Genomic DNA, 25,890 nt, shown 5'->3' on the forward strand with positions numbered 1-25,890 from the left:
CTGCAGTCTCCACAAAAAGTAGTATTTCTGTGTATATGTCAGTAAAAATTACTTTTTTTTCCCATCTGGTATCAGTTAAAATATTTGCATGTTTTCCTGTCCTGTGGGACCTCAAAGTTTTAAACTTCCAGTAAGAATTCTTATGAATGAGAATAACTTGCAGAAAACCACATTCAAGAATATTGATAGAGTATGTGGGTTTTTTTTTAGTAACAGGCTGATTTGATAATAATGTCCCCAAAATACTTTGTTTTAACTTAATACAAAGGACACTTAATTTGGAGGATTTTTTTCAGTTTCTCATTGAATCAAATACATCAAATCTGATTTTCATAAACTTAATATATTTTATTTGTAACTAATACTTTAAAAGAACACCTGGATTAAGTCCTTCAAATGAAGGATGTTTACTGTTGGTGAAATGTTCAACATGGGAGCATAATAATTCTCATATCTCACTTTAAGTGGGAGCTGATTTATTTCCCTATCTATGTTAAAATTCTAGACTTTCAGTTTGACAGTTTGTTCAGGGAATCTGTGGCTTCATATTCCTTCTCTCTAAAACAAGTTATTAATCTGGACATTGTTAGGTGAAAAGTGAATAGCAAAAGAAACTTTCAAAAGTCTTTCCTGTTTGATGTCAAAATGTTACTGTTTTTTTCCAATTTGCAAGGAGTTGTTTATATATCTGAATTGAACGTTTTCATCCCCAGAAGTTCTAAGTCCCTTACAACATGGTTTATAATGAAAGTGTTGACAGAACCTTAATTTTAATGCCTTGGCTAAAATGTTTTTATGAGAGGCTTTTTTTCCTGAAACCTTAGAAAGTGATTATTTTTAGTAAAATATTTCCATATGTATACCTACCAATTTTCATTCTAGAAAAAATACACTTTCTATATGGAATTATGCATGGTCACTGATTGAATACTAGCCTGCAATTTAAGTTATCTTCTGTTGGATCAGAAACCACAAGGATACCCAGAGTAGTGGTGGTGTGGTCAAGGAATGGAAATCCTGTAAGCCACAGCTTGAGTTACAGCCTTGGCATTCTGTATTGTCAAGTGAACATTTAGGAAGTAAAATATCTGTTTGACACTTTTTAACTGTTACTTAGAAGAAAGATGGAGAAATAAGATGTTCAGAAGATCTTTGCGGAGGCAAAAAAAAAAAAAAAAAAGTGGTGCAACATGAAAACAGTTGATAGTACATAAAACATTTAATTAAGATGCTTGACTTTGGCCTGTATATCCTTCAGCCTAACTCATTGTTTCCTTTTTTTCTTTTTAAGATCACCTCTTGAGTTAGATTTAATTTTGAATTCATTTCTGGAATCTCCCCCACTAGGAAGTGGTAAAGTCTTCCAAATAATCTCAGTTTACATTTGCTTTTTATTGTTCAGAAGCTGCTTTCCATAAAGAGTAAACACATTATCCATGTTTATCATGTTGCTGCTCACCATTTATTTGCTTCATTTTTTGTGGAAAGGTTTTTTACAGAATATACAACCCATCCTTATTTAGATGTGAAATGGAAGTTTAAAGTCAAAACTCTTCTAATCTGACAGCATAATTCTGGTCCCATTAAAATCAGTGGGAACTTTGCCATTGTCAAATGGTGCACGTATTCAGGGTTTTCACTTTATCACTTGCATTTATAATGTAATTGAAGGGCTACTCTGTGTCTGCAGGCATTCTGGCTGAATACCATTTTGGATGTTTTTGCATTTTCCAATTTCTACATCTCTTTTGCCCCTTTATAAGCAACAAAGAGAGTCAAGTTGTTGCAAATTATAAGTTAGTACTAAGGTTTTAATTCCTGCTCTGAATTACCAATGGAAGAACTGTGTCTTATTTGAAAGAGTTGCTCAGCCACTTACATTTGGTATGAAACTGGATTAAATTAGTACAGACAAACACTTCCTTTTCTTTGTATGATTTTATTATTCTTTTGCCATGTAGAATCTCCTGGACATTTTTCCTGCAAAACCAAAACGTCAAATGGTGCACAGTCAACCTTACAGAAAGAAATAAAGATGGAATTTAAGAGTTACAGTGAGGAACAGAAGTGACTATTCTGTTTGGGTTTAAAACTTCCCCTGCTTATAATAGTGGTGCATAATTCAGTGATTTCTGATCAAAAGTGACAATTAGTGCCTCCTTTAATTGTAGGTTGGTTGTACAAGCTGCTGATAAAGGAAATCCCAGACTCTCTGCTACAACTATTGTGAGGATACAAGTGTTAGATGTTAATGACAACGCTCCAGTTGTCCAACCACTAGGTGAAGTGGAGGTCCCAGAAAGTAAGTGTGAATGTACAGCTGTTTCCTTCCTAACTCCTATGGCTAGGAATTCTCAGATAGTGATTTAGTGCTTTTGGTCATTTGTGTAACCAAACAACTGCAGTAAAAATTATAATGGGTAGTATTAAAGCTGAAATATCAAAGCAAATTTTGATCTGCTTTTATTCTCAGAGTCATTATTTTTAATCTTTATATATTGTGGATAGTTTGGAATAAAACCATAGGCTATTTAAAAGGAGTGAAAAATCTGCAGAAATACAACTTGAATCTGTTAATTTTCATTATTGTATTCTTCATATGTCTTTGATTTCTGCTCTTCTCCAATAAAAATGTTTGGTGTTAAAACCAGCATTGCTAGAAATGTGACGTTTTGAACTTCATTGTGATGAAAAAATACTTCCTATAAATTTGAATGTAGTGTTACATAAACTCTATAGCTAAGTCCAATTGATGATCATTAAGAGAAGGACTCAGAACCTCCTGAGTTCTCAACCTAGCATGCATCTTGTGTGTTGTGTGACATTAGCTCAAATCTGCACAGCTTGAGTCCTGGGCCTGTAATTTTCAAATACAGGCATCTTACAAGTGAATACATTAAGATACACAGCAGAAAAATTATAAACACCAGTACTCCTCTTAACAAACGATATCAAGTTTGTCTTTTGTGATATATTTTAGTCTTTCCTAAGTTTACCTGCCAGTGGTAATGACAAGTACAGAATTCATAGATGCACAGCAGCTCTAAACTACAGGTTAAAACTACAGGTTACTTAATATTTTGTATTCCACTTAAGAACTTGCTTTAGGACATGGCACAGTATTTTTGAGGCTTCATGCCCAAGGCATGTAAATGAGAAATGGTTTTGCTTCTGTTAGTTCCAGGCTTTATGAAATGATCACTAATATGTTCAGTTTGCAATCTCTGGTACTGTCAAATTGGCCCATGACAAAAGCTGTCTGTATCCAGTTTCTCAATCTTGTAGGATTATACCTTGATCTCTTCATGTTTTTGTGCCATGTAGGTCTGTCTGAAGGCCTTGTTTCTCTCTAGTGGCCTTCTCTTCATTTGGAAAAGCTCCAGAATTGTATTTGCTGGTTCTACACAGATCAGTGTGTGTAATGCCTCAGTTAAATATTCTTGTGGCATTGTTCAGTAAATTCATGTCACGTAAATGCTTGTGAAAACCATCTAAGTTCCTGCTCCTGGTGAAGAAACTGTTATGACTACACTGGATCTGGGAAAGTCTAAAGAAAATCCAAATTAAAATTGGGATACAGTGCATACCTTTGAAGAAATACACTACTGTTTCCATGGCTTTTCTGGATACTGTGATTATTGTAATAAACAAAGTCGGAATATACCATAAGCTATACAGAAAAATTAAATATAGCCAAGATCCAATATTGAAATAGGCAAAATCTTCAGAAATGGTAACATTATCTTTTAACTCTGACTTATTCTCAAAATGATTGTTTCAGATGCCCTGCCTGGTTTTATAGTGACTCAAGTGTCAGCAAGTGATGCAGACTCCAGGCCAGCACTTCAGTTTGGTTTTATTTATGATAAGAGTCCTGAAATGAAATTTGCCATCGATCAGCATACTGGTGTCATCATAGTGGTGGAACCATTAGATTTTGAAGAAACTGCTGTGTATACGCTGCATATCATAGTTTCAGATTCTGTGCATCAAACAGAAGCAGAACTCACCATCCTTGTTTTGGACATCAATGATAACCCTCCAGTGTTTATTCAGGATTTTTATCAGGTGGGAACATGGCAAATGAACAATCTGCATGTGTTATCTTTCCATATAGGATGATAAATAGTAGGAGTGCTTGTTCATATTTGTCTTTGAATGCATGTGAGCACTGAGAATAAAGGTCTCTGCAAACTATTACTGAGCAGAAACAGAGCAGAGCTCTTTTAGGGACCTCCAGCCCCTTCCTAAGAATTCTGCTAAAAGCACTGAGGAGACTGCTCACTTTCAATGTTTGTGGTCTCTGTCTTCAGAAGGCAATTGGTGTGAATGCTAGCTCATAAACCATGCATTCATCACTAGGAGTTACTGGATACAACCCAATCCGGTTTGGGGAGCAGAGTCCAGTGTTCAGAACTTCTTTCTTCTGAGAGAATGCTAAACAATTTGGTACCTTTATACTGGCCCACTTACTATGGCATGAATTTCTTCATTTTCAGTTACACAGCTCCACAGGTGTAGTAATTGCCTTTGTGGTAGATGATGCATGTCAAGTTTGCAATGTGTAATGCTGTCTTATGGCTATGGCACTCACCTAGGGAGTGAAGGATATGAGTTTTGACCTCCCCAACATGCCTTGAGACTGAGGAGGATACAGAGCTCTGCTTTTGGACTCCTGGACAATCATTTGAACTGGTACTGTTGTAGAAGTGAGACTGTACAACAGTGAAAGCAAATCTTTTTGTGACAATGGACGGCTGTGGGCCATAAAGAAAAGTGCAGATTAAAGAAAGTGGAGCATATATAAAATAGTTCGGGATGCATGGCATCTACAAACATTACCTAGTCCAAGTGCCTGACTGCTTCAGGGCTGACCAAAAGCTGAAGCATGCTGTTAAGGGCATTGGCCAAATGCCTCTTAAACAAGGACAAGCTTGAGGCATTGACCACCTCTTGAGGAAACCTGTTCCTGTGCTTGACCACCCTCTATGTAAAGAAATATTTCAGCCTCAGGAAGAGGAGGCTCAGTTTTACCAATCTGTTGAAATACCAGTGTGGGCAAGTAAAGATGGGCAAACTAAAGTCTTCTCTGTTGAAGGACAGGAGGCAGTGGGCACAAATGGATGCACAAGAAGTTCTGTTTAAACATCAGGAAACTTCTTTCTTTTTTTTTTTTCCTTCAAATTCTAACAGTGATTAAGCATTGGCACAGGTTGTCCAGAGAGGTTGGGGCATCTCTATCTCTGGAGAGATTCAAAACTCAGCAGTATGTAGTCGTGGGCACCCTGTTTCAGGTGACGATACTCTGACCAAGGATTACACCTTGCAGGTACCCAACAACCCCAGCCATTCTGGAACTGAGCTGTTTGACTTGGTGCTTTTTGTGTGTGGTAGATGTCCTCAGAGCCAAAAATATGAGGCACCACAGAAGACTTGGTTTTAATAATGCTCCATTTGTAAGTCTCAGACAGTTTGAGTAAAGAAACAAGTCTAAACATTTGGCCTAGTAAAGAATTTTCTACCTCTGAGCATTTGCAGGCACAGTAGTTTAGTCACTTCGATACCTCTGTGACAAATTGTAGACACCTGTGAAACTTTTGGGTGCCTGAGTGGACAGAATTTGTGTAAATTTTCCACTAAAAATCATAAATCCACATTCTGGAAAAAATGCATTATTACTTACTCAATGATATTTAGACTTTTATTTTCCTCAATCCTCATATGTGTCTGATTTTGGAGAGTAGTTTAGGCAAGTACTTGCTTGTGCAAGTGCCAGAATTATTTTTTTTTTTGTAGATTGGAGCAGACCTTGTAGGGAGCATTATTAATTGATTCAAAACTGTGTAGCTTTATTTACTATTTTAATGTAAACTGCTGAGCTTCTCTTTCCACAGTCCTGATATTTTGATGTGTTGCTTGGCAAGTAAGATACACTGCTTCTTTTTTGGTTGATGATGTGTGTAATTCCATATTCATCATCCTGTATTTTTACCCTTTTATTGTTCCTTCAAATGTTTTCATATTTATGCTCCTCCCATATAGCTTAATATATGTATGTGATTATTATATACATATAATCTCTCTGTTTAAATTAAACTAACTCTTTGAGTTATGACAGAGGTAGCTGCTATAGCATACTGTTAATTTGAAATTTGATTTATAAGGTGGAAGGAAACTTTGGTCACAAAAGTGCTCTATGAAACTTGAAACAATGAAAATTCTTAAAAAGGGAATGGATTTTCTTGGTTTCCTATAAGAAAACAAAGGAAGTATTTTGAAAAGTCAAATTCTAGAAATAATCCAGTGGTAATTAAGTGGTCTAGTGCTGGACTTTTCAGGGTGCACATATTGGCTTTTTTAGCATTCAGTCATATACTGCAGACTGTATTCCATATATGGAAATGAAGGGGGTTTTGAAAGCAAAGGGAAAAGTTTTTAGTTGCAGTCCGTAAGTGTACTCTTGAAAAAAGTGATTCATTTATTTTCTGAACTTGCTGTCATAATGAACTAGATGGATTTTACTACTGTTTAAAGCTTACTATGAATTTTGGCCATAATGAAGGCATAGTTTTCAATATCTCAACTCTTTCTGGTTTTGTCCCAGAAGAAAATGGGTAGGTAAAACTTCTTCCAAAGCTGGGAACTGTGTAGGTTTTACTGATAAGCTCAAATAAAGGCAAAATTTTTTAATATTTAAAATCTTCTATTAAGCTCTATTTTTGCTTTTTGTATCAGGTGAACTTGCCAGAGCTCATTTCTATGAATGCTACTGTTCTGACACTCTCTGCCATAGATAGGGATTCTGAACATAATGGAATGATTTCCTACAAAATCCTCTCTTCCTGTGAGGGATTTTCCATTGATCACAAGAATGGTGAGTCTGCATGGTATATTATTTCAGCTTTTTAAGTACAAATCAAAGAGTCCTATTCCTTTCTCACCTGTTGCCAGTGATTACTTGAGTTCTGGGAATTTGTGGTGGCCGAAGTCCATTGTGTTTTTGCTAAATCTGCCATTATCAGTGGGGGACTATTGCATCAAAGACTGGAGTTCTCAGTTTGTCCCCAAACCATGCATATTTTTTCTGGTCTAAATGCAGTATGTGTATTTGATACTGCATCATTGAGGAGAGATCTTGCCTTCACAGCATTATGATTTCTTAGAATCATCAAATAGTTTGGACATGATCTTTAATTGTCATCTAGTTCAACCCCCTACAATGAGCAGAGACATCTTCAAATAGGTCAGGTTGCTCAGTGTCCTGTCCAACCCGACCTTGAATGTTTCTGGGGATGAGGCATCTACCACCTTTCTGGGCAATCTGTTCCAGTGTTTCATCATCCTCATCAAAAAAAAAAAAAATGTTCCTCAGATCTGATGTGAATTTACCCTCTTTTGGTTGAAAACCATTATCTTTAGACCTATCATGAAAGGCCTTACTAAAATGTCTGTTCCCATCCTTACAAACCCCCTTTAGGGCCAAAATAAGGTGTCTCTGGAGCCTTCTCTGGGCCGAACTATCTCAGCCTTTTCTCAGGAGAGGAGCTCCAGTCCTCTGATCATTTTTATGGCTCTCCTCTGGACTCGCTCCAACAGGTCCATGTGTTTTGTTTGCTGAGAACTCCATAGCTGGATGGAGCACTCCAGCTGGACTTTAACAAGAGCAGAGGGATTGAATCATGTCCTCCTCCCTGCTGCCCACACTGCTTTTGGTACAGCCCAGGATACAATTGGCTTTCTGGGCTGTAAGTGCACATTGATGGGTCATGTCCAGTTTTCCACCTACTGGTACCTTCAAGTCCTTGTTCACATGCCTGCTCTCAATCCCTTCCTCCCCCACCCCCTGTCAATATCAAAAGTCAAATGTTGCCTTGATTCATGTGCAGGACCTTGCACTCATCTTTATTAAGCTTCATGGACCCACTTCCACAGCTTGTCCAGGTCCACCTGGATGGCATCCCATCCCTCAAGCATGTCAGCTGCAGCACTTACTTGGTGTAATCTGCAAACTTGCTGAGGGTGCACTCTATCCCCACTCTCTGTGTCACTGGTATTAAACAGTACTGGTCTCAGACCCCTGGGGTGTGCCACTTGTCACTGATGTTCATCCAGACATTGACCCACTACTCTCCAGATGCAAGAGAGTAATTTTGTTGTGTACAGCCATTACAGCCGGGGTCATTTTCAAATATGACTGTTTAGAATCAGCTTCTGGAATCTCATTTATTTGCCTGTGAAGTGTGGACTTTTGTTAATTCTGTTTTATTTTCAGGTTCACTGTTTTCCACGGAACTAATTATGCAGCTGAAAAATATTTCCATTATTCATCTCCTGATAGAGGCCACAGATGGTGGCAGTCCCCCTCTGAGTGCACTTACCTCCATAGAAGTGCAGATAGAAGATGTCAATAACTGTGCCCCTCGCTTCACAAAGGCTCTGTACAATCTCAGTGTGAGTGAGAATGCCTCAGTTGGAGAAAGTGTCCTCCTGTTCTCAGCCATCGACTGCGACTGGACACGTGACAACACCTTTGTTGAATATTCTATTATTGGTGGCAATGCTGAGAATTTATTCTCCGTAGAAACAAGTGTCATGGGGTCAGAAACATCCTACAAACTTGTCGGCAGTCTTGTTTTGAGCAGTGCTCTTGACAGGGAAACAGCTGCTTCTCACCAGTTGGTTCTCCTTGCCTCTGATCGTGGAACACCCTCCTTGAATTCAACTGCTACAGTGCTAATAACTGTGCTGGATATTAATGATAACCCTCCAGTATTTAGCAGCCCAGAGTATCATGTTCATGTCAAAGAAAGCATCCCCATAGGCAGTCATATCACGGAAGTTTCAGCAGAAGACTCTGATGCAGGCACTAATGCAGAAATCACTTATGCTATCATCTCTGGAAATGACAGAGGGCATTTTTACTTGGATGGTAGAACAGGATCTGTAAATTTGACAAAAACGCTGGATTATGAGGATACCATGAAATTCACTTTGGTTATCCAAGCCACAGATGGAGGAACTGATGTAAAAAATATGGCTTTTGCTGTCATTCTTGTTAGTGTCCTAGATGACAATGATTATGCCCCGCTTTTTTTGTTTCCCAGTCTGAGCTGCACTGTCAGTGAAAATCTGCCTACCTTTTCTTTTGTGTGTGCTGTTTGTGCATTGGATTTTGATAAAGGCTCCTATGGGCACCTTACCTACTCCATTCAGTCTTCATGTTTGACTCATCGTGAAGCTGCTGGAGACCATGACATGTTCTTCATTGATCCTTTAACAGGAGATATTCATACAAAGCAAATGTTTGACTATGAAAGTCAAAATACGTACTGTCTCATAATCCAAGCAAAAGACAAAGGTGATGCGCTGGCTACCACTACAGTTCAGGTAGATATTGAGGGGAGAGATGAATTTGATCCAGTGTGTACACAAGAACATTATTTCTTTAATCTTCCTGAGAAGAATGAAGCAGGCCAGTTGATCGGTAGAGTGACAGCATCAGACAGTGATGGTGGACTGGACGGAGTTGTTCATTACTCTCTTCTAAAACCTTCTCCATTCTTTTCTGTGAATCAAACCAGTGGCAATATTTATTTGACTCAGACTGTTCACAGAAGGAAAAATGGCATCAAAAGGAATGATGATACTCTGAAATTGTTGGTAAGAGCTCAAAGCCCTAAAATTGTGTCAAGGTTCACAGCATGCACTGTTTTTGTGAATGTTTCCAATTCTCCTGAGAGTGATCCCACAGTGTCAGCACACAGCCTGACAGTGAGTGTTTCCATCTCACTGATGGTGTTTCTGCTGCTTGCCATCACTCTTATCACGCTTACTCTGAGACTTAAGCAGAAAGATCTGATGAATGCTTGTGTGACAAGAAACCCAGTATCCTCCTCAGCTGCTGATGTGAATTCAATAAGAGAAGACGAGGACTGCCAGAAAATCCAAAGTACGGAGAGCAGTATGCTTCCCATGGGTGCTATAGCAAAATGGCTGAGCCTAGCAGGACTTGGAGAGGGGAAAGATGATGATGTCTCCTGCAGGCATTCAGACTCCAGTGGCCATGGTTCTGCTGAAGGAGAGACTGCAGAGGACGAGGAAATCAAACGGATCTATGAGTGTCCTTGCAGAAAAGGCATTGGCTCAGCACTGAGCAAGCACGGCTCGCAGATGCCAGATTCAGGGATCCCAAGGCAGTCTGATCAGTTCTCCTATCATTCTGGAGAAACAGATGTCACAGCAACCATGCAAAGCATGGAGAATGTGCAGACCATTAAAGGAGAAAGCAGAGAAGAAGCCTGTGACACAGCCTATGCACACAAAATCTTGTCTCAAAAACTTACGGAAATTGGAATAAAAGAGGAAGGCATGATGACAGACCTCACAAGAGACTGTGTCCTCATGCCAGATAGGAAAGACTCTGGGTATGATTTGCTTGCAACTGTTGGCACCTCAGATGAGGAGCTCAGAGGTGGTTATAACTGGGATTATGTGCTCAGCTGTGAACCCAGATTTCAACCTCTTGCCTCAGTGTTTAATGATATTGCAGAACTGAAAGATGAAAATGTTCATATTCACAGCTTCTTTCAGGAGAAGAAATCTCTTGTTTTCCCTCCTCCCTTGATAACATCAGTAGCACAGCCTGGCATAAGGACAGTGCCACCAAGAATGCCAAATATAACATCAGGGCAAGCTTTTAAGAAATGCCCTTATTCTCCCATTATCCATTATCATGGATACCCTCCACCAACCATGACCCCCAGGTTTTCTCCTACTCTCTCTTTACTTACCATGCAGACACCTTCTGCTTCTCCAGTAATGTCTGATGGGAAAATTATAGGAACATGTCTTATTGATCCAAGCTACGAACTTGCAACAGAAGAAGAAATTCAGGTCTAGGTTATTAACTGACAGTATTTCATGGTAAAAAATATGGCTTAAAATGTATTTTGTTACTTTTTAACAGCAAAATATGCCTGTCAGACCTTCACCACCAGTATTCTTTCTGTTTTCATGAGCCTAAAAAGTTAAAATATAAAGTAGTCAGAAATTTCGTAACTATACTTCTTGTTCTTCCCAGAATACACTGTGAGACCATGAGGCTTCTCTTTCAGTTCACAACTGTGGTTTCTATGTAAAACACACAGCCAAGTGCCTGATAACCAATTTGACCCATTTTACCATTTTTCTTATAAAATACATGAATAACAAACAAATGGAAGCAATTATTTATTGTGGAAAGCATTTGTTAGCATACTGGTGGGTTCTGACTGATTCTGTGGTGGTGTTAGAGGAGAGTACTGGAGGGATGTGCAAGTACAGTACAGGTGTGGGGGTGGAAAAAGGATAAAACTTGGGTTCCTACTGAGCTCTTTCTCTAGTGTTTACCCGGGTTTCCCACATTCCAGCCTATGGGTCCCAACGATGTGTTTGGTGTGGTGTGGCAATGGCTCCTCAGTGGGCTTTCTTAGCTATCTTTGTGGAACCCAGGTTCTGTGCATCTTTCGTTTATCTCCTGGTTTAATGCTGGCAAGTCACAATAATCTGAATAATGGATGACCTTTGGAAAATAGTAATAGAGAAGATGGTTGCTTTTATCTTTTCACTGATTATTCTATTTTGTTGCATTACAGGGGGTACCCTGGGGCTCAGGCAGCTCTAAGAACAGTGTTACAGTCCTGAAGGTTGGGTATGCCTCCACCCTGGTCTTGGTTCTGTGCTGGACCAAAGATCTCTGCAAGACCAGATAATCTGGCCTTGTTTGTTGTATGTATCATACACATGGCATTTTGTGTACGTATGTATATCCAGACACATACACGTGCTGTATATGCTTGTATATTGATCAATAAAATACACAGACAATACATCTAGAAAAACTCTGGTTTTTCTTCAATGTATGTTCCAAAGTCCTTTGCATCACACGTAGACGTGTGTAATTGGTACCTATAGGAGTCTGCTGCTACAAGCTGGATGTATACAGAGTTATATATTGTACAGGTCATAACAGGAGGAGGGAAAGCATGCAGTGTGGTTAGGCTGAGTGATTTTGTGGGATCAGTAGCATGTGCAGTGGCTGCTTTTCCTCAAGCATGCATGTCAACAATTGCAGCCTGTGGGCTCATAACCAGTCTTTGAATAAGATCCTATTTCTGAGGCTACACTGTCACTGTACATCTTGCACACGCAACAGGATCCATGATGCTATGTGTCTTTTAAAGCTGGCATTTATTCTTTGTACTGCCATGGAGTTGGAAATGAGCTTAGGAATTCATTAGGACAGACAAATTTTACTAAGAAAGAAGATGGGATGGTAAGTTTTGTAGTCAGACAAAAAACTGTGCTAGGGAGAAGAAAGAAAAAAAGAGGAATTCATTACCTGTTCATATCTAAACACAGAGATTCAATTAAAGGACATAATTTCAGAATGAATGTTGTTCTCTGCTGTCAACACTCTGCCTGTTGGCATTATGTTGTATACAGCCTGATTGGCTTTAACTTATATGTGTGAAGTTGTAAAGTAATTTCTAATATACTGAAAGGCGTCCTTTGGCTGTTGACTTCTGTGCAGTTAAAGTATCAGGAGGCACACAGAGCTACCTTTTCTGTGAAATCAACAACTTCACTAATTTGATTTTAGTTTCAGATGGTCATGGACAAGTGGCAGCTATTGCTCTGGTGAGCAATGAGCACGTGCCATTCTTAGAGAGGTCACCTTTTCAGCATGGGATCAGTGGAAGAATGAATGCTTTACACGGCAAAATTGTTTCATCCTTCACATTGGTGGATATGAAGCAGGTAACAAGGCCTTCATTTCATGTATACAGTCTAGGCTAATGGATGAGTAGCTTTTTCTTTGCTAATATGGCTCTTACAATTAGCATTAGAAATCATTAGAAAGCATCACTAATCATATTTAGGGGACAATATTTGGACCTCACCTTGCTAATGGGTGCCCACCTCCTAGAGTTCTTGAAAAACAAGAAAATTGTTTGTTTGTGCATTTTTAGCTCCTTCAAATTCAGCTTGTTTTTGATGCCTTTCTAAGAAGATTAGATATGATTTGCATCCTATTTATCAAGCGCATGATATAACCAATGAATACTTTGTGCTCCATTTAAGTGTTACAGCAATCTTTTCGTTGTTTCTTAAGAATGTATTGATTTTCTTTTTTATCGAATGGGAAACAATGCTTAGCTGATATATTGTTGTGTCATATATAGTCAAGCTCCAAAACTTGAACATTGAAACAAGTGCCTGCAATAAATCATGCACAGTTCTTTTAACCCTACTGTTTTTTTCCGTAAGTAAACAGTATAACTTTTATAATTTACCATGACTTTAATATTAGCTTGCCTTGAAGAGGCTGTGTTACTTTGCAATTCTGCACACCACTTTTAGCACTTTGGAGAAGGTACAGAACTTGTTAGTGGAAAATCATATTAAGCTCAAAAAGCATAAGCTATAAAATAAAAGACAGTTGTCTCTTCTGGAATTTTGGCTGCCTGCCTTCTGGATTTGCTTGTTGGCAGCCTTGAAAACACTGGTGTAAATCACTACCAAATGGATATAAAAATTCCATCTACCGGTAGTAATTGTTCTATAGACGTTCAAGCAGATTTCTGTGCAAAGGGAAAAAACCTTCATATTTTTGGGGAACCCATTATTTACAGATTATAACATTGTAGGCCTGTTTTCTAAAATGATACTAAAAACACCAGTTACCTACACAAGTCTGTATTTATTTTGTATTTTATCTTCAGCTGACGACAAATATTATTTCTAAAGCAGTTTTAGGTTAAAATAGTTGTGATAAAAATGAACCTTTGTTGCTAAGTCTATTGCACTGACAATAGTATCATTTACATTTGGTAGCCATCCATCCTCTGTGCTGCATGTCACTTCTTTTCTATAACTGACATGTAGCTTGCTGAAAACTATATTTAACTGTTCTCTTTGGGACATCTATAAACTGCAAACATGCTGTCCTGACCAAAAAAAAAAATTACTAGAACATCAGCTAGTACCAGACTCACAATTGTGCCCAATAATATATTATAGCTTTATACTTCTCCAGCACAAAGACCAGTTGGCAATCCAGTTGGCCACCATAGGCATGTGTGAGGCCAGTGGGATTAGACCTCCTCCAATGGCGATGCCTACATTGCTCCCTGAAAATCAGCCCTCTGGGGGTGAGCAACACAGAGGAATTGAATCCTTGCAGGAAGGGAATTGCACTGGTTGGCTGCAAATGGAAGGGGGTGTTCCCTAAAACCTTGTAAAAACACTAATTGGAATAGGAGGCAGTTGTGACTTTGTAATTGAATATACTGTGGTGGGAGGTTTATTTTTAGGATTTGGCTTGCTTGGCAAGTGAAATCACTTTGGAGCTTCTTGCTCTTAATGTCTGTCACAACAGAACCAACTCACCATGGCAATATGTGGCTCAGTTGCCTGTAGATGATCTGGTTGCAATAAATAAAGTGTTGCAGAATCAAATTGAGTATAGATTTGGGTGCCTCATAGTTGCTAGTTCTGTTAGCTGTTTGCTAGCACGTATGGAAAGCCTAATGTATATTCAGTCTGTGCATGGCTTTGTATGTTCAGAACTCATTCAAAAAGCTGCAGTCTGACACCAACATCCTCGTGGTGGCTTTGAAAATTCCTCCATAAATACATACAACATTTAAAAAACACTGGAAAAAATGTGGATGCCTAAGCAAAAGAAAAGGGGCCTTATAGAAGGGAAAAAAAGTAAGATCTAAAACTTTCTGGTCAAGACTTGCACTTTACATTGCTTCTAGGGCTATTCCTCATAAAAGATCAGATGCTTTTTTCTGTAATGTGTAAAACATAATAGAAGAGCATCTGTAAGGAATACCGAGGGGCAGCAGGGTACGCTAGAATTACAGAATTATTCTGTTTCTTGACACTTATGAGTTATTTGAACAATGAAGAAAGTACCAAATCCTTTAGCTCATGATAGTCACAAAAATCACAATTGCTGCCTTGTTACTATATAAATGTTTAACTGACCCTAGTAAGTCCTGTACTGGATGAAGCTTCAGGAGCCAAACCATATGCCTGAAAATGCAAATGTCCTAGTAAAGGGCTGAAGGAATCTATCATGGTTTTCAAAACTTCAAATGGAAATCTCATTACAATTAGAAAACTCAGATTTCTTGACTATCATGTTAAAACAAGGTATTTCTGCCCCAGAAACCACACTGAAAACTGTCAGTCACATCTGTGTACCCTTATCTTCTTGAAAATAGTCTTATGTTTTACACTTTTTTTGAAAGTTAGTATTTACATAATGTGGGTCACCTTCCCTAAAACTTCATGATGATTGCCTATGGAAAGCTCTCAGAAAACTCAGAAAATGGAAGTTAAGCTGTTGATTGTGAGAGCTGTTCAGCTGCCATTAACTGTTGCATAGAAGTGACATTTCAGAGTGGCTGGGGGTAGATGGTGCCTACTCACTAACTCGACCTGGGGGAATACCTGGCTGTTGCCTGTATCCACCTCCACCATTTTGTTGGAAACTTTTTGTGGGAAACTTTTAAATGGGAAACTCAATAGAGTTTCCAAAATGATGTTACTGGTGCCATAACCAAAAGAAAAGAGTAGCAAGTCAAACTTGTTTTGTTGACCTCTGAAAGTTCTGTCTCAAGCCCCATCTTGCTGGCTGCAGATTACTTTCCAGCATCTCCCTTTTAACAAACTGTAGATTCTATTTAATTTCAAAGAGGTTTTTTTTAAATACTGGGTTCTGATCCAACATCCCAAGACTTCTTCCACTGATTTAACTGGGACTTGAATAAAAAATGCACTTAGAAGAAATGAGCAACATATGTCTTGCTGATGCTCCTGCAAGAGTCAGTGGCATTGGAGAGCTGGCTCCCCAGTGTGCAGGGCTGTAAACCTTCAGGAGGGAGCATTGAGAGAAGAGAAATTGAGAGCCTAAAAAATAGTAGAACCAGCCATGGGGCAGGGGGCTGGGATTTGGAGGGGAGCTTCCTCTGTGCTTCCAGGTGATTGATGCAAACCTTGCTTTATATGCTTATTTTGGAGCAACTTTTAGAGAAATCTGGGAAGGTCTGTAAGGGAAAGGTCATTTACTGTTTCCCTATTCTTCTTTTATGTAAACTACGGTTGGCTGCTGGATTTGCTACTGATTTTACTGAATACACAAAATAATTACACCTTCAGACAAAGATTTCTCTACTTTTCTTCTCTACCTGTCTACTTGAGATCTAGTACAGGGTTGAATTAGTCTTCAAAATTATCCTAGTTACTGTTAAGGTAAACAGGAAGGATTTGGGAATTGTTGAGTGGTTGTTGGGGATTTATCTAGGTTTTTGGAGATTTTGTGGCATTGGTTTTTGATTGTGTTTTTTGAGACATGCACATGTTTTTTCAGTTTTAGGCTGAAATCTACAGCTTTTGAACTTTCAAATCTGTCTTCTGTCACACTAATGGAGCATCTCGTGCCATTGGCTGATCATATATTCACTGGGTAGAGATTGGTAAATTTCAGCAGACTACTCTTTTCTCTGGCAATAGAATTGCAGTAAACTGTATTTAATTTTGTTGCTGAATGTCATAAACTCTAGGCTTGATCGCTGATATGTTTGAACTCCCCACTTTTCCTTCAGATTTTTTCCATATGTAGCTAAAATGTTTCACTGTTCACCATTTTCAGCCCTCGCATACTTCTTTTAACTTAGTTTTAATAACTGAAAATTGAGCATTCTGATCCCTAAGCACTTAAGGTGTGGAGCCAAGTTGTGAATATTTCCTGTTAAAAGAATGTGGTGTGTTCTATCATTATAATTAGAGATAAATGCAGGTTTAGTAACACAAGCCTCCTCTTACCAATTGTTTTTGTGTGGGGTTTAATGAAGTCTTCTGTGATTTGCAGAGTTAAATTGTGAAGTTTATAGCCCGAAGACAAAAAGCAACAAGGAGGTTTGATTACTGCAACTAGTGCAAAGGTGAAATGACGAAGCAAGGAGGACATCTTGATAACCAAATTTTAAAATATGATAGTGAGTAAAAGGCCTATCCAGTTAACCCACATGCTTGTGACCTTGACTTCTTAGGACGATCTGGTGTTGATACTGCAAGGTAATCCTTTGAGGAGTGCAGGCCTGTTAGTTCTTTTGTTTTGTAGCAATGATAATTCTCACCTGTATAAACAAAAGTGCCTGATACTGTATCCCATGGCAGAATTAGTGATGCCTTATGGCAACAATGGGAACTGAACCAACGCCATCAAACCAGTCACTCACTGAGCTTCTTAGTTTACAAAAAAACCTGCCTAAAATAAATAATAAAAAGAGAGATTTTGGGGTCTATTTCCTAAGAAAGAAATTAATTATGAATCTGAGCAAAATCTTTCAAGAGACTGCTGATTAAATGCCTTTGAAATGTATATGTATTTGTTTACTGGGTGACTCTCCTCAGCAGAGAGGTTGTGAGTGTCAGCAATGGAGAGATGAAGGTTTACAATAGAGAAGATGGGATAAACTGGAGTTGAATGGAAGAGCAAAGATACATAACTGACATAGAGAAGATCTATGTTAGTGAGGACTCCCTACTAGAGAGAACTGAGTACTTGACAGCTCAGCTGTTTTGGAAATTAATGTTGTGCTCTGAGAAACCAAAAAGCTTCTTCACTCATTTGCAGTCTCCTGACAAATGACACTACCTGCTGGAGTCTGTCAAGGATAGTGATGAAAAGCTGGGGCCTCAGGACCTTGCAGTCTAGATGACTGTCCTGGTTCCAGCCAGGACAAGGTTAACTTTGACAGTAGCCAGGAGGAGCCAATATTGTCAATTGTCAGGTGGTTTTTTTCCATGTGAACAGTTTCTTTTCTTATGCCCTCCATTGCCAGTATTGTTACTGTTCCTTTTCTTATCCTATTGCTCTTTCCAGTAACTTGTTCTTATCCCAACCTTTGTTTTTTGCCTTTAGTTCCTTCAATTCTCCTCTCCATCCCAAAACAGAAGTGAGGGTGGAGAGGGGAGTGAGCAGCAGTGTGGGAGCACTAAACTGGAGAACACCATTCCTACAGCATGACAATGACCTTCAGCAGAGTTCTGCTGGTCAGCCAAGCAGAGGGAAAGAATAGGGGAGGACCGTGTGGAGAAGGTCACACATATGATTTCTCAAGCCTGGTCGAGTTAAATAGAAAAGTCAGGTGAGGAGGTGAGATGAGTTCCAATTGTAATTATTCCAGTTTAAAAAGTGCTCACTGTCCAGGTAGAGCACGTTTTGGTTGGTTACAGAGTCTGCTGTAGCCTCTAAGGTTGATTTAGGGACAGATATATATGGACACATAGGATTTTCTGTAACTGTACTGGTGGGGTATTTTCTGTAATAACATATATATGGCTGGTAAACAGATACTGCCAATTATATAGAGCTAACACACTTATTCACATAGTTATTGACAAAAGGTGATCTGTATTAATTTTTATTTTCATAAAAATTTGCATGCTATAGAAAACTTTACTGTGGAAAACAAACTTGTATCTGTAACCAAACGTTACTTTGGTTATAATAAAAAAAAAAAAAATTAAAAGCCTATTCCAAAGAAAGGAGGAAATAGGTCTGTGACTAGGAATTACTTCTATACAACATTAACTACTTAGCAAAGTGATTACTTCTGAATGGGCTAATTTGAATATCTGAAGCTGTTCTGCCACTTTCTTTGCTCCAGCTAACAGACTCAAAGTTCACTAGCTCAAGTGGAACATCACACTGACACAGCTACGCTACCCACGAAGGCTTTGATCATATTCCCTACTGTGTTGTATAAGCTAAATTCTAGGATTACTGACTTCAAAGAACAAGCTTTCATAAATATAGAGGTGAAGGCATTGGGACACAGCAGTCTGAATGCTCAAGAGGTTTAGAATTGTATCAAGCCAAAGATGTGAACATTAACTGGAACTATCTGGAAAGCAAAGATTATTCAGGGCAAAAAAACCCCATGGGGTATGGACTGTCCAGTAAGAAGTGCTTATGTTTAAAAGGGGACAAAGTGTAGGGATTGCAAAAATTCAGTGAATGGACTTGAGAATATTCCTGCAAACTGCCAAAAGCTTTTTGCTCATAAAAAGAAAGAAAAGAAGTAGGAACCCTGAAAATCAAGGTAAAGGTTAAAAATAAACTCCTCTAGCTAAAGTGAAGGCATTTTTAACCTTAATTTGCAGTGAAGCTACTGATAATGATGATCATGAGATTAATGACAGGACAAAGGTAATAATAAGGGCAGGGAAGGAAAAGAGACAACCCCTAAGGTGAAGACATTGTACTCAAATAGAAGGGAAATAATAGTTCTTGTCCTAAGGCTGAAGTAGAGTATGTGGGTGCAGAGCTAGCTTGCCCAACAGCATGGTATGGTAAGGCATGAAATGCTGTGGCTTTTCACCAAGGAAAGGATAAAAGTGTGCCTATGGAAGTCATGGTTGAGTCCCCTAGCAAAGAAGGGGAAAACAAAAGGATTCACCCAGCTCTTCAACAGTTACTTCCACTAGAATGGAATCAGCTTTGGGGAAAATTCAGGACACAGGGATGCAATAGTATTGTGCATGAATTTCAGGGTAGATCATGTGCCCAAACACTGCACTCCTTGAGAAGATGGCTAAATGCATAAATTCAATGGAATTCATGTATTTGAGTTTCAGAAAGATATTTGACACAGTGCCAAGTAAGAGTTAATTCTAGAACTGCAACATGATACATTTATTGCAGAGTATATTGGCAGGGAAAAATAGAGTTGGAGCGAGGTCATTGGTAGAGACAGATTTTTCTGGACTGTTTAATATTTTCCAATAGAGTCAGCAACAGAAACATGGCTGATTGAAACAGAGCTTGGTCAGTTTAAAAAAGGGAATTTGGAATAATTTCATATGTGAATTGGTCAAATTTCATCCACCAACTATTGGATCATATAATATCTTTTTCTGCTTTAGGTTAAAGAGCACCTGATATGATCGCTCATTGTAACTGTATCTATTTTAATCTTTATAACCTTTTCTACTGTCACACCATATGTCATTTTCTCTAATCCTTGAGAAATTTTTGTGGCTGTCATCAGAACCTACATTTTCAACACCTTGAAATATATTTAATTCAGTTGTTATTCCAGTATTCTTAAATACTGAAAATAATTGCAACTTTATATTTGTAGACCTGAAGTATTTGCAGTCAATTTTTATTTGATTGTTGTATGCAAAGTACTCCAGCTTCTGACTCAGCCATATTCATCCTGTTATGTGTTATCTGACCTTCATAATATCACCATTCCTTCACTTAGTAATGGACTGGACAATGATTATAATCCATAAATAATGTTGGAGGTTCTTTGCGGTCTTCCTTCAGAAGAACAAACCAGAAAGAAGTATTGAACACTTGGGAATTAACAGTGCTTCACACACACTTGTATTTGAAGAAAGAATTTACCTTTATTTGTGCAGGGAAAGAAAATACTATCATTTGAAAAGGTTGCATAAAACATGAATGCAAGTTCTAAAGAGAGAATGTGCATATTGGCATGGGCTTCAGTACTCTTCAGGGTACCATAACTCAAAGAGCTCTGTTTGATCCATTAGACTATCTAGAACTGCCATTTCTTGATGAGAGTTTGGGACCAATTGAGTTTTTTCAAAATTTGGGCAGAGATTCAAATATTTCAAAATATTTTGTTTGAATGCTTATCAAGGTATTTTGAAATGTAATGGAGATGTTCACATTTAATAAATAATGGATGAAAATCCAAAAGCAGGCACATTTTACTTAAGCTTCCAGTTACACAAATCTGCCTCTTTTTTTCTTTTTCTGTTTCCTTGCCTCTCTTTCTCCCCCCAACCCCCAATATCTCTTCCTGCCAAAAATTATTTTGGGAATTGAAGTCAAACCAGAGAGCTGTAGTCAGATTGCTGAAAGCGTATTTTGCTATCAAATGTTGCATTACTGAATCATCTCACTCCATTTTAGAGATGTGTAAGTACAGAAGATATGTGTTTGGGATAGATATAAAAATTGTAACATTTTTGGAATTTGGCCTGAGAAAGTTTTGCAGTGTGCATTTGGAAAGATTCAGTATTTCTGAGTGAAGATATTGTGGGTGAGTTATGTAGGTCATCTCCAAGAAGCCACGCATTTCACACCACAGCTCTGTAGATGCCTGATATTTTACAGCAGCTTATTCATAAAATATTTTAGTAACTTTAAAAGTTTTATTGTTTCTATTTCTGTCTCTGCCTGTAAAGCCAAGCTCCATTAATACTACAATTCTCGCTATAAAGAATTCTGTGAGAGGAAGGGAACTTATAAATAATGCATTTAGAAACCTCTAAAAAGGATCTTCAGAACTTTTGGCACTTGTTAAAGCAGAATATCTCATGATCAGTGACAGATTTTTTTTTTTAACCATAGACAGGTAGGAAGAGCTTCCTGTTTTCTTTAATCAAACTAAATATTTTTTTTTTGCAGCCTAGGCATGTTGTTAGGCTTATCAGTAGTTTTTATTCTGAGCAGGCTAATTCCATGGATGAGATTCATAGTTTATTTTGGCAAGAGAAGAGTCAGCTTGGGGAAGGCATCACCTTGCTCACAGGACTGGTGTCTGAGTCCTCTGTGCATCCACAACTACCACAGCTGGATCCCAAGTTCCTATCTGCTGATACTCTGCAGAGCATCATCTGTAGCTGAATCAATCTCTGCTTTTTATGTATTTCAGCCTATAATTGTATAATTTTATGTGGAAATCTTGGAGGAAATGCCCCAAGTTCAACAGTAGTACCTCCTCCCTAGGAACTTTCCCAGCAGGCTTTGTTGTTCTAAATGAATGGTTTAATCAGTTCTTTTTTCCTGTGGATGTTCCTCCTGGTCAGAGTGCTCAATTCAAACGCAATATGATGTCCTTTCTCGAATGGACTTCAGGGCAAGAGCCATTTTTTGTCAGGGGACACAGGAGAGAGAAGTCCCACTGCTTTCCTTCTCTCTAATGTCTTTTCCTCTTCTAGACATCAGCCACAAGGTTTCCCTCTTTTTAATACCTGCAAGTATCAGACTGTAACTTAGCCATTTGGGAATTATTCATTTGAATCCAATTCTTTCCCAAGGCATCAGTGGGAATTCTCAACCAGGACAGATCTCTTAGATATGTGGAAGAGTGCTCACAGCATGAAAAATCACATCATTTTATGCTTCCTTCTGCATTAAATCTAACACTTTTTGTCTTTCACAAAACTCACTACTCAGAAACCAAATTTAGGAGTCAGAAGCAACTTTAATAAATAGGCTGTAAAAGATGTAGAGTCCCAATAAGATAAGAGATAGTCTTTGTGTCAGAACAAAAATTTCCAGTGGTTGAAAAGTCTGTGGGAACATGTGCTTAAATCCTGTGCAGCTTCACATTTAGATCTAGAAGATGTAGCACAATGTAGCTTGAAGAATTTCAAGAATTCCTAGCTGGCTTTCACCAAAGGAAAAACAAATCTTTTGACTTCTTTTGTCTCCTTCTCTTTCTTTTATTGTAGACATTCTGAATGCTTTTTTACGTTTTTCATCTTGCATAGTTTTGAAGCATTTCAAATTCTTTTCTCTGTTGCATTCCCATAAATGTTAAACAGCTCCTGTCATTTGCACAAGGTATAGGCAAAACAGAATAAAATTCTAGGCAAAACAGAATAAAATTCAGTACAATATTCAAGAAATAACTTTGTTTGACAGTGGCTGCTGTCAACAAACCTGGTCATCTTGAAGGGGAAAGCTGGAGACTGGACAAACAGATAAAAAAGGAAGTGAACTGAACACTTTCCCAAATTCTGTGGTTGTTAGATGGCTTGGCATAAGTAAGAGGTTTCTTTTTTTGGTGAAGTTCCTGAATTGCAGCTCAAGAGTTTTAAGCCAGATCCTGCAATTTCTGTCTTTGGAATGTGCTTTGTTCTCTGGTGGGCTCCTGAGGTGATGCACCCACAGCTAGGATGGACTTAAAATTTGTAATCTGGTCTTTGTGGGATCAAAGGCAACCCATCGAAATGAAACTCTTGAGGATAATTTCCTTGTTCTGCATCTTGCCACTTGCACTCCTGCCCACTGTAAAACCATTTACATGATCAAAGTCTTTCCATGGCAAGTGACAATAATAGGGATTGAGAGCTATAAAAGAAAAGGTAATTTAGGGTTTTTAACAGAAACTACTTTATTATGTTGCCAAAGAATTTAAAAAATTACTCTTCTTGGGTCTGACTTGGTTCTTGCTTGCCTGTGCTGAGATGCTTCGGAGTATTCCAGTTGGTCCTTCACTGGTTATTAGAGGTTGATTAATGCAGCAGTAAAATATCTTTGATGTTTTGGAAAGAACTTATAAGTTGCTTATTTTGTATTAGATACCTTTCACACTTCAGTCTTGAATACTGCTAAAATTAGTACTGAAAGGAATTCTGTGTTTTCAAAGATATATGAATTGTCATGGATATTTTCTCTTTGATTTTATGTAGCAGGTTTTATTAAGTTATAGCTGCAACTTTGCAGATAGATTGAAGCTTGTAAAGCCGTGAAAACTTAAGGTTTTGCAGAATTGAAGACTTTTTCTTCATATCTGATTCTTCCCTGGTCACCTGTGATAGTGTTTTCAATATTGAAAGTGATTCTAGCATAATTTTTCTGCATAACTTTCTATGTGATTTTACCTGGCCAACCTTGTTTCTTCACTTCATTTTCTCAAAGGGCTCAGAGAAAGTTGTGTGCTTTGATGAATGACACAATAGATAAATATATTAAACTGATAAGCTCTTAACAAACAAACAAAAGAAGAATATACAAAAGGTGTAAATCATATAAATAACTCCTAGAGTTCTGTGTTTCAGTATTGCCTGGTGGATAATGGCATTTTCCAGTGGTGCATAAGTTCAAGGTAATAGTCTGTCATGTATCATCCAAATGGTTTAAAGATTTTAAAATCAGGTAAAAGACAACAGTAATTTTAAGATTAGTCAGAATGGTGTTATTTTCTTTATCCTTGCATTTATAAATTCTGTCAAGAGTTTGTGTTTTAATTTGTTGTCCAAGGAAATGATTCCCAGAAGAGGAATCTTATTTTAAAGTGCTAAAAATTGACATGGAGGAAATTGCTTAATAAGAATTTCTTTGAAGATTAATGCCAGAATTGAAACCTTTCTGACATTGTGGGAACCATTTATTCATGTAAACAGAGGTGCAGATGAGTGATGTGTAGGGATATTGAGATACTTCAGAAGAACTCTCAGAAAATGTGACTGGGTAAAGCTGAGGCTGATTTTTGTTTGTTTCTTTGCTGGCTGTGACCTTATAGGATTTTTTATATTGTTTCCAGCACAATGAAACTTTTAAAACAATCAGATGTGGCCACCATTGAAGGAAATATTCCCTCCAAAAGCAGAGTGGGAGATTCAAGTAGGCTAGCTTAGTCACTGGCTTATCAATTTCCTAAGCATTTGGTCTTGCCAAGGTTCTTGCCTATGTTGAATTATTTACTCAGTCAGTGAACTCCCTACTGAGGCAACAGGTGCCTCTGGAGATGTTCCCTGAGAAATCAGCTTTTAACTTTGTTGGCTTCCTAAAGAGTCACGCTCAGAAGATGACCTGGCTGTCATCACTGTCCCAATGAATGCACAGAATACAGTGGGAATCTCAGATTGCCTCTGTTGACCCTGATGTTCCATGGCTGCAAAGGAGTAAAAGCTCTCATCCAAGAACTAAGAGTTATGAGGTTAGACCTATCTTAAGGAGTTCTAACTACCAACATTTTTGTCTCAGGGACATCCCTGACTTCCTGGTGACCACTGGTTTTTCTGAGGGAGGACTCTCCCATCTTCAAAGCTGAGCTGATGCAAGGATTTTCTTAAAACAGGGAACAGTAAGAAGCAGATTTTTTTCAAACTTAGTAAAGCTCTTAGAAAAGATACCTGGTTTATTGATTCTTCCGATTTAGCTGTGCTACCCTATTCTCACACCTGAGCACATGGCCCTCACACGTGGTGGAGTTTGGAGGAAATTCAAGGGCTGGATTAGCTCAGATCTCCATACCTATAAAAGACAATTATTTCTTCTACAGGGTGACTTCAGTGAATGGCAGGCTCTGCAGCAACACAGAGATCTTGAAATCAGTGCATGTTCTCACTCACCCCTTCAGTAGGTCCACCTGTAGACAGCATCTTAGCCATGAGTACACAGCATGCTGTTTGTGAAAAGCAACAACTTTGCTAAATTAAAGCAAATTACTTTCAAAGCATGCAAGGGCACTAATTTTCATTGATTACTCACTCAGTCATGGCCAAGTTTCAAATTTCATCTGTTTTTACTGTAGTTCTTCTGGAAAAAATTTTTGTTAGAATCACTCTCCCATAACCTAAAAATGGTTGCAGGGATTTTGCTTTGACTTTAAGGGTTTAAGAAAACCTCTCTTTAGGCATGGAAAACTTCAGCCTGAACAATGAGTGATTCAGAAGACTGTGGTTGTGGGGAAAATGGACTTTTAATTGGATTCATTTTGCTTATGTAACTATTTGGCCCCTACTAAGCAGCTATTCTAACAATAACTTTGCTTACCAGTGATATGTAGTCTCTTCTGAACTAAGGTATCAATAGCAACAAAAATGTGCTGCTATAGGCCTATATATATAGGCTTGTATTTGTATGCAAAGTTTAAAAATGTCCAGCAAAAATTTGTGGAAGAAAACCCTTCCCAGAGACCTTCATAGAAAGACATTGTTCTGGCTCAGGAAATCCTCCAGCCACAAGTGGCTGGAACTTGGGAACATATTCTGAAAAAAACTAGATTTTCTGGGTTAGATGGAGCTTTGATCAAGTTCACTCAGACTTGGGTGAAC

At 38.3% G+C, this 25,890-nt stretch overlaps 1 protein-coding gene across 1 annotated transcript in view; it reads left to right on the forward strand.

Moving 5' to 3' along the window:
• Positions 1-11,549, forward strand: part of DCHS2 (dachsous cadherin-related 2) — a 104,522-nt gene extending 92,973 nt beyond the window's left edge. The window contains exons 17-20 of the mRNA XM_058024272.1: positions 2,172-2,302; positions 3,782-4,068; positions 6,736-6,874; positions 8,273-11,549. Of these exons, the coding sequence (XP_057880255.1) occupies positions 2,172-2,302; positions 3,782-4,068; positions 6,736-6,874; positions 8,273-10,899 (3,184 nt within the window). The 3' untranslated portion in view covers positions 10,900-11,549. The remainder of the gene's footprint in view (positions 1-2,171; positions 2,303-3,781; positions 4,069-6,735; positions 6,875-8,272) is intronic.
• Positions 11,550-25,890: the final 14,341 nt, after the last annotated feature.

This window comes from Melospiza georgiana, chromosome 5 (assembly GCF_028018845.1).
Source record: "Melospiza georgiana isolate bMelGeo1 chromosome 5, bMelGeo1.pri, whole genome shotgun sequence".
Classification (NCBI taxonomy): domain Eukaryota; kingdom Metazoa; phylum Chordata; class Aves; order Passeriformes; family Passerellidae; genus Melospiza; species Melospiza georgiana.